The sequence below is a fragment of the Onychostruthus taczanowskii genome, unplaced genomic scaffold (genome assembly GCF_017590055.1).
Source record: "Onychostruthus taczanowskii isolate IOZ18803 unplaced genomic scaffold, ASM1759005v1 scaffold19, whole genome shotgun sequence".
NCBI lineage: Eukaryota > Metazoa > Chordata > Aves > Passeriformes > Passeridae > Onychostruthus > Onychostruthus taczanowskii.
In genome coordinates, this window is record NW_024499128.1 from 3,648,120 (window position 1) to 3,661,549 (window position 13,430).

The following is a 13,430-nucleotide window of genomic DNA, read 5'->3' on the forward strand; positions in this document are numbered from 1 at the left end:
AGGAACCACAAGGATATTGTGAGTATAAAATTCCATCAAGTCATTGAAGAGCAAACTGAAAACTGCTCAACCTGCAACATCTGAAGCACTGACAGATCAAATCTGATTGTTTATTTCATGGTGCCAATGATAACTGCCATCAAATTTGGTCTGATGATTTTGGACTTTCAAAACTGAGTGTTACAGATTTCACCTGTCTGTATGGACTGATTGGAAGCACTAGGGTGAGGAGCATAAAAAAAGAGTCATCAGCCCTAGAAAATGTTCTGATAGGATTATCCACAGGATTCTAGAAGTTGCTCTTTTCTTCTCTAATAATCAGTGCTGCCTTAAGTGATAGAAACATATCTTCTATGACTTGTTACAGAATCCTTCAAAAAGATTGGGAAAAAAAAAGTAATGAGAAGAAAGGAATTGAAAAACTATGAAGGATTCTTCTAACATTATTGCAGAAATCCAAATAGATAAAAATAGCCAGTTTATTGCACACAAATCCTCAAACAGTCTTTGAAGGTTTTTACTTTGTCTCAAATGAGAACTCTGAATTCATATACCTGGATTGGAATTTCATTTCTTAAATGCAGCTGGCAGCACGAATGTTTACAAGCACCAATTTTATACTTGACAGTGATATCACTACTGTGTGTGGTTTATGTGGCCTTTGGTTCAGAGTTAGGAGTAACCAGGCAGTAACCAGGCTTTTGTCAGACAAAAGCACATTTCAAAGCACTATTATGCTGCTGGTCTCAGTCATATGTGGGCCAAATATTCATCCTGCTGACTGCAACAGCAAACCAATTTTCTCTTTTATTCTTTTATTTCTGCTCTGTGAACATGAAGAGAACTTAAAATTGTGCAGAGGCAATTGTCAGGGCAGGAGCACCATTCTGGCTTCCTATCCAGATACAGACTGAGACAGAACAACAAAAAGGGTTTGAAAAAGCTAGGAATGCTCAAAATGCTACAAATTGGGAAGTCTTTACTTCACAGTTAGCTCAGGGTTAGTTCAACAACCTCTTTGAAATCTCTTCTGCTAGGAAGCACTGACAATACTAACCCAAGGATCTGTGCAAACTAGAATCTCTCAACTAACCTCTCAAAAACTCTGTTTCTTGGTCTTTAAAAATTCCCCAATTTAAACAGCTCAAAATCACAACATTAATTTTATTTCCAGCAAGTTCTACTCCTCTGCTTAAGTTTCAGTTCCTGCAGAATCTTGACAGCAGGGATGCAGGCAGATTAAAGAGAGTGGAAAAATTAAAGAAAGAAGGGAGGAATAAAGATCTGTTTGTTATTTCTGAGAGCAGGGAATGAAACATGTAAAGGAACAGAGAGCAAGGTGGTTTCCCACTCTGTGGAGAATATGATTGTAATTAGAATGTGGTATTTTTCTAAACTATCTGCATGGTTCTTCTCTGTGGCCAAACTCTAGCCAGAGCCATGGATAAAAATCTTACTTATTCTCTCCTCTTGGAGCTGCTTGAATGGGAGGTAGTTTAAGCCAAATCTGGTGTGATATTCCCATCAGACTGTGGCACTGCAGCCACACACATCCGTGGTGAGCCCTTGTCAAGACCTCTCCTAACTAAGCTTTGGATGACAAATGCCCTTTAGGGATATATTCTGCAGCTGCACTTTACCATGACTGAGTCTGAGAATGTGCTAAATATTCCACAGGCAGCTGAATGTTACAGGATGCTGTCTGGACTGCTAAAATCATCTTGGGCGTACTGCTGTTCTCTGAATTAGTGGGAATGTATGTTTATAATGTACAGATTGTAAATTTTGATACAGTGTTTTGGTTGTCTTTACATATCTTTTGTAAAGTATTAATAAAAGTAAGTATTCTGTTTAACAATACCTTCTAGTACCCATTGAAATTTTGATTTTTCTCTTGGAAACACTATGAAACCACACAGGAACTGCTGGCTTCTGCCACAGTAACAGGTTTGGGGCTTTGTATTGCAGGCTAATGGAAAGCACTGTGCGTGAGGGAGACAGAATGGACAGAACAGTTCAGTGGGCTGGAAATGGAGAAATAATTCTTTCTTAACAGGAACAAGTTCTTGCAATGCCAACGGACAGACTGTAAGTTCAGGATCAGGAGATACAAACGTGCTGACTGAGGCCACCTGCTAATAAAAGCAAAAAGGGCTTTTCATCCTTTCTCAATCTTTGCAGTTAGAAGTTCTAAACTTAATCTGGGTTGCAAGTCTGGATATTCTTATGGCACCAAGCTCCTCCAAAATGTTTTTGTCAAATGAATGCCTTGTGTATAGAAACTGAATTCACTAGCTACCCTCTAAGAAGCTGTTGTGATCAAATCTCTATTCTAAAACAATCTTTTAGGATGAGAAAAATGCTGCTCTCTTTATGTCCATCTCTTTTTGTTGTCAAAGAAGCCTTGCTAAAATGCCCAGGATTGTGTTACCATCGCAGTCAGAGCCTGTAACACTCTCCCCATCCCTTAAATGCATTAAGCTGAGCTGTTCTGAGAAATCAGGAATCTTGGTCTAAGATTCAGAATCTCCAAAGTGACTGACTCAGGGAAATTTGTATTGTTTTGTTGTGCACTGTGTGGCACAAACCCAGTGTAGAGAACTTATTACAAACTCCTAGGTACTGCAGTAAGTACCAACAGTGACAAACTGAACCATGTTCTTAAAAAGACTTATGTGGGACCTGACCAACGAGTGAAGCCACCTCTATGAACTCTATGAATTAATAATTATAGAGGCAGCAGTAGCAAAATTCAGCCTTTACTGTGTTGGTACCAAATGGGCTTGACAAGTTTGTAAACTTGGTTATTCTTTCTACAGGTACCTAAATGGGGATTTGTCTTCCCTAAATATATATATATACATATATATAATGCGTTAGAATATTGTGCCCTAAGTTACTTTATTCCTGAATTGCTGTCCAGGGATTATGTGGAACAAAACACTTGTCAGTGTTTAAAGGTCCTGAACTGCACCTGATGAAACCTATCTTGGAGAAATGCTGTGTGGTTTGGTGTCAGTGCTTCCCCTCCTGCAGGAGCAGCTGAAAATTGCATTTGGAGCACAGAATTTTGGGAACTTGGAGCTGATTTCTACCGCCTAGGAGCTAAAATGTGCTATTGAATGCAACACACTGAGAGTATCAGGATACACAAGTTTGTCATTGTTTCATGGGGGATCTAAGCCATCACCCTCTTGTTCCCTCATAGTGGCTGCAAAGAGACTCCTGACACCATCTGTCTGCAGCAGGGAGCCCACGCTGGGAGCAGATGGCACACACAGACTGCAGAGGACAGACACCAGGCAGAGAGTGTCAGCAGAATTGTTTTCAATTCTGCTTTATCCAAAATGTTCTTGATACATCAAGTCGATTTAAAAATTGCACAGTTACAAAATCAGACTTTTCTAAAAAAGTATAACGACAATAAAACAAAACCAGTCTAAACAGGTACCTAAATGGGGATTTGTCTTCCCTAAATATATATATATACATATATATAATGCGTTAGAATATTGTGCCCTAAGTTACTTTATTCCTGAATTGCTGTCCAGGGATTATGTTGTCAGTGTTTAAACGTCCTGAACTGCACCTGATGAAACCTATCTTGGAGAAATGCTGTGTGGTTTGGTGTCAGTGCTTCCCCTCCTGCAGGAGCAGCTGAAAATTGCATTTGGAGCACAGAATTTTGGGAACTTGGAGCTGATTTCTACCGCCTAGGAGCTAAAATGTGCTATTGAATGCAACACACTGAGAGTATCAGGATACACAAGTTTGTCATTGTTTCATGGGGGATCTAAGCCATCACCCTCTTGTTCCCTCATAGTGGCTGCAAAGAGACTCCTGACACCATCTGTCTGCAGCAGGGAGCCCACGCTGGGAGCAGATGGCACACACAGACTGCAGAGGACAGACACCAGGCAGAGAGTGTCAGCAGAATTGTTTTCAATTCTGCTTTATCCAAAATGTTCTTGATACATCAAGTCGATTTAAAAATTGCACAGTTACAAAATCAGACTTTTCTAAAAAAGTATAACGACAATAAAACAAAACCAGTCTAATGCCTGCCCTGATGACAAGTGGGTTATACCCCCCCCCACTCCGCCCCCAGTGCCTGATGTTTCAGTTCAGGTCTGATTTTTGTTTAAGCTTTTCATGAGAAGGATTTCCTACCTGCTGGCCATCTCAGCAATCTGGAACTACTTGCAGGTACCTGCAGGAAAACTGGAATTTCCTTGAAAGCATATTTCAATTATTTTATTTTCAAACTGAAGAAGAACAACTTCAACACAACTGCTTAATTTTTCATGGAAAAGGACAGTCTTTATTGTATTGCTTTCACATCTGTACATAGGAACGTGAGCTTAAACAATCTGCAAAGTATCCTGTGTTAAATAATGAATCCACCTGACTTATATAAAATTCATTCTCTGATCTATTTCAAAGCTCTCATTTTAAATAAAATATCTTACTAGCACAGTTCTTGCTATTATACTCCCTGAAAAGAACCTCCTTCAGTCACTCCTGCATATTTTCCCCTGAGAAAGCACTGCTTTTGAACTACTGGCTGGTAGAATTTTCAACATGTGATTGTAAAACTGGCTTAAGCTATATGTAGAGTGTGTCCATTTGGGTGACATGGTATTCATTCAGAAGTTTATCAAATCTGGGTAACAACGTGATTTTCTGTTACAATGGAACATAGTTTATCTTATTTTTTCATCTAGTCCATCCCAGAATTACCTATGGAAGCCCAGTATGGTGCATGAATCACTGCAGTAAGTGCACACACAAGAGGTGAAGAAAAGTCACAACTGACAAGGTCTGATGACAACTCTTCTTCTGGTTCTCTTGTCCTTATTTTCATCTCTGCATTTCAGAGTACAGTTTCTTTCCAGGACTTGATCCATTAACCTGGTCATAATCCATTTCAGGTGTTTAATGAATCTGTTTAAAAGAAAACACATAAATACAGAGTGACCCTCCATACCTAAAATGAACAGAAAAGTCACTGAGTATGTGACATACAGCACCATGATGTTGACTTATTAGAAAAAAAAAAAAAAAGTAAAAATCCAACCCTTTTGTGACTATGGGTAATAATTCTTTGAGAAGTAATGACCTGCACAACCTTTCAGAAAAATCAATGCCACAGTTTCTGTTAATGTCAGAGCACACCAGTCCTTAAGAATTTTAACAGAGCCATGAAGATACCAGTGTGAGAGTAAGCTATGAACCACAGTGCACCACATCAATTACTAGGGGATGTTCTTAAGAGTAAAAACAGCTGTGACATACAGTGAGATAACCTATTTTATCCAGATTTGATATCATTACACCTACTAATTAAAATTGATGTTTGAACTGGCTACATTATCTTGACTAGATACCGTTCATTACAGTGTTTGTATTGTTTGGATCCTCGTGTTAATTAAGTATTGCCTACATTTGATGTAGTCTCTGATTTTGGTCACTTTCTCTTCCACTTCAGAGTTGCATTGTTGCAACTATTTTGGATCCACTGCTAAGTAGTTACAGAGCTAAATAACATTTTGGGGTAAGTTCTTAGTCTTGCTACCAAGGATAAATTACTGTTATATTGCTTTATCGCAGTTTGTCTAATTTGCCTTGACTGACTCTGCTGTTAGGAGGTGATTGTTTACAATCATCAGGGTAAATACAAGACTGAGAAGATTCCTTTAAGTAGAACTGTGGATTACAAAGGTGCTGGACACTAGTGACAGCATTCACCTGGTCTTGTGATTTACACATGGCTAATGAGTGTGGTGTAGAATGGTGCAGCTCTGAGAGGGGACTGGGCACGAGTCTGTGTTGAGGAGGAGCTGAGGTACAGAAGACCATGAGCAGGTCTCCTGGCTGCCTGCAGCTCAGGACATTTCTGTGTTGTGTGCAGCAAGTCTCTGAATGGACAGCTCCTCCCTCCTTCCCCTTTCTGGGTCTGAATGAAGAATGAAATCTGATGTCACAGGCTCTGCATGAGCTTGGACAGACACAGCACAGTGTCATTAACACAGGCCTTACAGGAGGCCAAAAGCAAACAGGTTGACACAGGCCTAGGGGAAAGGTTCTTTTATGGACTGAAAGCAGATTAAAAGATTGGAAGCAAAGAATAAAACTTGGTAGGAAGGAACTCAGTAGCAGAGTGTACCAGGGACCAATTTTTATTCATCACCATTACTGACTCAAAGAAGAGGATGAATAAAGAAATCCTCCAGACTGCAGAAAATATGCTCTTTCAAGTATTCAGATCATGTACTAATATGAAGGAAATCCAGAGGGATTTCATAACAAAGTGAGCAAAGGGTGGTGGGCTTGGAAAACATTTGCTAAAGGGCTGGGCAGCAACGTGCCATCCAACATCTTGCATTCTGCCTTGGACAGAACAGAGAGCAGCCTGCAGATTTTGGTCAGGGACATGAGCTCTCCCAGAGGTGGAACACAGGGCTCTGAGATCGTGGTCTGACTCATCACAACACTTCCCATGTTCCTGTGTGCCACTTACTGCAGATTCTAGGTCAGAAACAAGAAGCACTTTTGTGTCCAGTGAGGCATTTCTGTCAAATGTCTGTCAGCTACAGTACCTGCTAACAGAACACATCTGCTCAAAATCCTTTCTCTCAAAATGAGGACATGAAAAGGGGGAACAGCAGCTCTACCTGGTTACTCATTTCATGTTTATCTGATTGCTTTCCAAGTGGAACTAAAACCTCATCTACAGCAGGCAGTACAGTGTGGTTGTTAGTATTCTGCACTGTAGATCAGATTCTAGGCTGACTTAAAAATAGCACAGCAAAATGTATTGGGCCTCCAAAGCAAAGGGTAAAGCTGTCTAATGGTAGTTCCAAACACTGCTGTAGGGCTGCTAGTCCAAGACTGTAATTTGTTGTGGCAGATATTAAATGGGGTGTAAATTATACAATTGGCCAGGATATTCAATCCTGCCTTTCTAATTTTCACATTAGAAATCTGTCCCTCAAATTTCATGAGAACCTATTTTTTAACAGAAAACTTCAAAAATTTCAGAAAACTGGAAAATTAAGAGGTAGAAAATATTTTAAAATATTTTTTAAATCTCAGAACTAGAACTTTCAATAGCCTGGAACATACCTGCAAGCACTGAACAGTATGGCTGTAGTATGACTCTAGCATTAACAGCTCAGTCACAGTATCTTTGTTAATTCTGCCTTTGAAGTTGCTGCTCCTCACAATGCAGGCTGGAGCAAAGGACACATGGTGTGACTGTTTCACAACCTGACACTGTTTTCTGTTTCCTCACTTTCTGCAGCAGTGTTTCAGCTCTTGTGGCCTATTTGGGCTCCACTGCCTGAGCAACCCTTGGTCTTTCTTTCTGGCCCTGCAAAAGAGTATTCAGCCTGGAGTCTGTGAGCTGACCTGGAGGTTCCCCAGCAATCCATCACTCAGTGCACATCACCATTTTCCATTATACCATTATTTCCCACACATGGCTCCTATTTGTCCTTGCCCTTTTCATCACATATATTAGACACATGCTTGTGTCTCCAGAGAGCATCATTCAAGCTATTCAGCTATTTTTAATTTCCTAAACTGTAGCCAAAGTAATAAAATTCAACTGTGAAAAGAAAGACAGTGAGACAGTTTCCCTGAGCAACTGGAAAGATTTAGCAACTTGTGCATATTTAATCCTTTGGGATAGCTGTACTCCTTATAAGGTAGGATCATTATGAGGGGCAAATGCAAAGAGTTAGAGACTAAATGTCTCTAAACATTATTCTTTTCTTCTATTTTAGGATTTATAGTTATTAGCTGAACTATAGTGTCACTTTGTCCCTCCTCCAGAGGAAACAAACATGAAGAATTGGATTTGTTTCGTAATTCCTTTGACAGCTTAAAAGTAGTAATTCCTTTGACAGCTTAAAAGTAGTAATTGGCTATTAACCAATTAACCAGTAACCTCTTGAAGCAAGTTTATTACAGAAAGCTTGATTTTTATAGAAAAGAAGCACAGATTGTTAAAAAAAATTATTCTTTAAAGTTACTTGTGGCCGAGGCTTTTAACACATGCAATACTCAGGCATAAACTATGTCTATCAAAAATTTAACATCTCTCTAATTTCTATGCCTCATTTTAATTCACATTATCAACAGCACCGTTTGGAAAACTTTTTGAAAAATCTGCTTACTCTCTTGACATTATATAAATAAATGCTTTAGGTAGAAAATCACTTAGAATTGCCCATGGCTGTGGTTAATGAGTCTGTATGGACAGCTGAACAATTAACCATTATTTTGTCTTCCTTCCATCTAGAATGGAATTCCTGTTAAGTATTTCTTTAAAGCAGAGCTGTCAAGTGAGTTTGAACATTAGACATCTATCTAAAAATTCAAACCATGGTTCTAAAAATCATAGCAATTGCTCTTAATCCTGTTGCTACTGTAAAACATAGAGCAGCCAACTGATCTGTATCATGGAACCAACAAATCACCTTGGCAATCTCTACCAAAATGCGAAAAATAGTGAAAAATGGCAAGGTAAATTAAGTAACAAACCACTCTGCTCTTATTTTTAATATTTAAAGCCTGAAAAGAAAGACGTCAGGAAGTAGATTCTGATACATTTAGATGTATCCTGACAGTGCTAGTGACATCATTCTTCTGCTCTGTCCTTTGCAGGACATCTCTGCTTCAGAACAGAGGCAGGGGGTGGCTGCCTCATAGACTGAGCCTGCAGTTCTAATTGGCACTATATTGATGAGCTGGAGAGTTAAGCTATGTTGGGGTTTTTTTGATTCAGAATTTAGATGCTGGCATTCATTGGCAGTGCTGAGTCACAGGTTTTTGAGTGCTTGATTCTGCTCACTGAAGATTTTCATCACAATTCATCTTATGAAAAAATACAGTTAAAGCATGTACTGCAAGATTACATAAATTCAGTCTTCTTAGTCAGTTTTCAATATTGATTACTTTTGCCCATTTTCTTTCTTAGAAAGGATAGGAGTACTTTCTGATGAGTCACATGTGATTTTATGGAAGTATGAGAATAGTCATACGACCTTATTCCAGGGGGCTTCAAACACATAGTAAATAACCTGGCACACTCACACGAAAACAGCAGATGACACAAACAAGCTCAATTCTGTTCAGTTTACACAAATTAATTTCTTCATTTGAATAGGCCAGGAAACATTTTTCAGCTGCTTACTTACCTGTCTGCCTTCAATCTCTGCCACCAATTTTGCTCAGAAACTTCAATATCATTTTGCTTCTATTGAATTTATTCAAGTGAGGGGTTTGCTGCCAGAGAGCACAGAGCTGTTCTGATCCATGTGTTCTTTAATTTTACATCTAAATTAGCCTTTCCACACACTGCAGAAGGGCCTCCTGGGATGTGCCCCCTCTGTTTTCCTGTCACACGTCACTCACGCAGGGTGCGAGGCACCGCTCTCCCAGGCTCGGAGGACGCTGCAAGGTTTCAGCTCAGGATAATCACAGCTCTTGGCTGCTCTCAGAAATCACTGGTGAGTCACATGAAGAATGCTGCTCTTTAATGCAAAGAGTAGGCCTACATATTTTTCATCACTGCTGCCAAAACAGACCCATTCTTCCTGCAGTGTCTTGTGAATCCTCAGCACTTCTGGGTGAAGGGAACAGGGCAGGTGGGAAACCTTCCCAGGCCAGGAGGGCAGGGGTTAACACTCACACCAAACTCAGGTCACAGCAGGCAAGGCACCACAAGAATCTAAATCTTCCCTTTCAGGGCCTGAGTGCTGCTCCCAAAGCAAAAGCACAGCTCCAAATGAGGGCCCTCTTCTGCCTGCTTTGCTGCTACAGAACTGGTGAGGAGGAATGGCACAGAACAGTGAAGAAACCTGTAACAGGACATTAACCCAAATCCCTTGTCATGGTGGAAACGCCGTGTCTCTGCCTGGTAGATAAGTAATTATGCTATTTGGGGCCTGGTTGCTATGTCTGTAAGTATTATTAAATATATAAATAGATGAAACACAATAAATTTTTTGCTGCCTAAGAATTGATCAGACTTTTGGGATTTGTGATTTGATTCTCAGTGGAAACCACCATCTACCCTGACAGCTTCCAAATGAAAGATCAGGGCTGGAGCTGGTACCTGCGCAGAGCTCCATGAGCTCTTGGGGGGTAAAAATGGAGCCTTACTTCTGAGCTTGGAGAAAACCTCTGCATTTTGATTTCTGTGTATGGAGGGTTTTATAGTTACAATATCAAGAAGTCTCCAGAGCTGCTTATCTTATTAATAAGAAAGAAAATTTTAAGAAGCCAAATAATCTACACTGAACTGAATGTGCTCATATCAGATGGTATTTGTATAGCAGGAATTTTTTTTTCCCACTGAGGAAAATTGTGTCTGATGCTTACCTTAGGTCTTCCTGAAAACTAGACACAACTCATCAAGACAAATTCTAGACAGAAAAAAAAGTGATTTAAAAAAACTATTTTTAATCCCTCTACTCGCTCATATCAAATGGTATTTGAATAATAGGAATTCTTTTTTTTACCACTGAGGAAAATTGTGTCTGATGCTCTCCTTAGGTCTTCCTGAAAACTAGACACAACTCATCAAGACAAATTCTAGACAGAAAAAAAAGTGATTTAAAAAAACTATTTTTAATCCCTCTACTAAATAGAATCCCTGCACTAAGATTTGGAGTTTAGGGAAAGATATTTTGGGAAAGAAAATGGATACAGTTTTTAGCACTAAAGATTTTGCTTGAATTACCATTAATTTTTAGGAATTTCATTCCTGGAATACAGAGCATGTATATTATTTGTCCAGCTGAAAAAGGAGACAAGCACAAAATTAGTCAATGGTGATTTGGGGGGAGGATTGTTCTGCTCCACACTTTCTATTCTAGCAGAAGTGATTCTCATCCCATTGCTTGGGATGGACCACCAAGTGTTGGCATAGACACTTCCATTTGCAGTGACTATATGCAGTGAGATTTCTTCAGTAGCAACAAAATCTGTTCACTCCCTCGTTAGGCTCCCACATGCCTTTGGCCAAGCCTTGTTCAGATGTGTTTGTGCAATCAATGTTACTCCAACACCAAAAATGTCCCATTTTTCCTTCTAAATTACTGACCAAAATCAGCTATTGCTTTACACAGTATCTGACTAGAAATAATCAGAAGATAATTTTAAAATGTATGAAGAAGATAATTTTAAAATATATGAAGGACAGAACTATGGGAAAGCTTTGTTTGGGTTTGCTAAATTAGAAGACTGCTTAAAATAGTTTAATATTAACTGGTATTTGGTAGTGTGGTCACTGAGTTTATACTTGTAACCTTATAACTGAATTCCCTATTTCCATCACTTCAAACGAAAAATAAAGATATCTTGAACTGGATTTCAGATTTACAGACAATATTTTGCTAAAAAAATCTGCTGGCAGATTTGCTAACACATTTGAATTTAAACTGTGAATGTTTTCATTAACATACATTTGGCACAGAAAGTCCTAGCTAGAAATACTGATTTTTCTTCCCAAATGCATTTCAGTGTTTTAAAATGCTAAATCCTTATATTTCCAGAGTTTCAGAATCACTCAAAACTACAAAAAAAAAAAAAAAAACAAAAAAAACAAAAAAAACAAAACAAACCACCTGACCAAGCAAAACCCTCGTGCTACAATTAAAACGGTGAGCTGGGTAGTTTGTCATTATCCAACAGAGTGGTTTTAAAGGACAGCAAATTAAGATTTCTGGCTCGATGAAGGTCTCTGAATTGCAATAAACATTAACCGGGATGCTCGTTTCGATTCAGGGCTGCTCTCAGGACCGGATCAGCAAAGTTGCTGCCCGGCTGTAGAGGCAGCCCCCCGCAGCACAGCTGCAGTGGCCCGGAGGAGGAGTCCCGGGGTACAGGGTCGCTGTCCCCGCCGGCGCCCGGGCGCTGCCGGGCGGGGGAAGCGCCGGGGGCGGCCCCGGCCCTTGGCCCAGCGCTCGCCCGAGCCGGGAGCTGCGGCGGAGCGTGCCCCGGCGCCGTGCCCGCTGTGCCCGGCCCGACACTAAGGCATTACTTACTTGGCTGGAGAGCCCTCTGCGCCGCCGCGGGCCTGCCCGGCGGCAGCGGGTCCCGGCTGGCCCTCTGGGCCCCGCACCGGCGGGGCGGCTGTCATTTGGAAGGGAAGATGTTGCGCAGGAGCCGCCGCGGGGTCGCACTCCGGGGCCGCGGCGGTCCCCGAGCTGCGGCCATGCGGGCTCGCCGGGCCCCTGCCCCGGGCCGGGCGGCGGAGCTCAGTCGCTTCGGAGCGCCCTGGGGCGTCACTCCAAGTAGCCGTCAAAGACATCCAGCTCGCTGTCCGTTTCGTAGAGCACTGAGCCAGGGTCGGAAAGCATCCCCAGATCCACCAGAGCCTGGTCCATATCCTCGGGCAGGAAAACGATTCCCACATTGAGGACGATGTACTCCATCAGGAAGGCATAGTACAGGATCAGCACATTGACAAAGAACAAGCCCACGTAAAACATATAGGGCAGCACCAGAAGCGCATGGAAAGCCCAGGACTCCACCGAATCCAGACGTGCGGAGACCGCGGCGGTCATGCAGCCGTGGGGGCTGCGGGGGCAGCGAGCACCGAGCCGCCCGGCCGGCGCGGGGGGGCGGACGGCAGCGGAGCTGGGAGCGGGGCAGGACTGTACGCCGCAGCCCCGGTGGCAGCAAAGGGCAGAATCTCAGAGGAGCCGGATCCGGACTCCGGGAAGAAGCGAGCCCCGCAGGGGCGCGGAGCGGCCGGCTCGGTCCCTTCCGTCCCCGGACGAAGAGGCGCCCCGGCGAGCGGGCGGGCGGCCAGCGCGGGTTCAGCGGCGCTGCCGCAGCCCCGCCGCCGGCAGGAGGCTGCTCAGCGGCATCTCCAGCCCCGCTACTGCAGTCCCGCCGTGGCTCCTTCCTCCTCCTCCTGCCGCCCGCAAACTTTGCGGAAGGAGCCCGCAGGCGTTGGGAGGCCGGCTCGGAGGACCTGCCAGCGAGCCCGGCCTGCGCGGCAGGACCGTGCTGCCCGCCCCTCGCTCCCCGCCCCGCCGCACGCCGCCGTTGTTTACCAGCGCCGCGCTGCTGCTGGCGCGGGGCGGTCGTGACGGGCGCCGGCGCCTCCGCCGCGTTGCCGGCACTGGGGTCCCGCTGCGGCTGCAGGGGGGTGCAGGGGACAGCGGCCGCCTGCGCTGCGCGACCCTCGGCTCCTGCCTGCCCGAGCTCTGCCGCAGCCCGCAGCCCGCGGAGCGGGGCAGCGCGGGCAGCTCTGGGCTGTGCCTTCGCCCCTGGAGTTGTTTCACGACCTCTGCCGTGACCGAGGCCCTCCTGCAGCAGCACTGCGGGCCCGGGCCCCTCTCGCCTGCGGTGCAGGTGTTTCTCTGCCGACCAAGGCTTTACCTATACCAAAATATAACCGAAGGCGGGAT

The 13,430-nt window shown here is 43.2% G+C and overlaps 1 protein-coding gene across 1 annotated transcript; it reads right to left on the reverse strand.

The window, feature by feature from the left end:
- Positions 1-4,294: 4,294 nt before the first annotated feature.
- On the reverse strand, positions 4,295-12,583 carry DEXI (Dexi homolog). The gene is made up of 2 exons (XM_041401850.1): positions 12,057-12,583; positions 4,295-4,944 (listed from the first exon to the last, which is right to left on the reverse strand). Exon 1 carries the CDS (start codon positions 12,576-12,578, stop codon positions 12,297-12,299), a length of 282 nt encoding a protein of 93 aa, XP_041257784.1. The 5' UTR covers positions 12,579-12,583; the 3' UTR covers positions 4,295-4,944; positions 12,057-12,296.
- Positions 12,584-13,430: the final 847 nt, after the last annotated feature.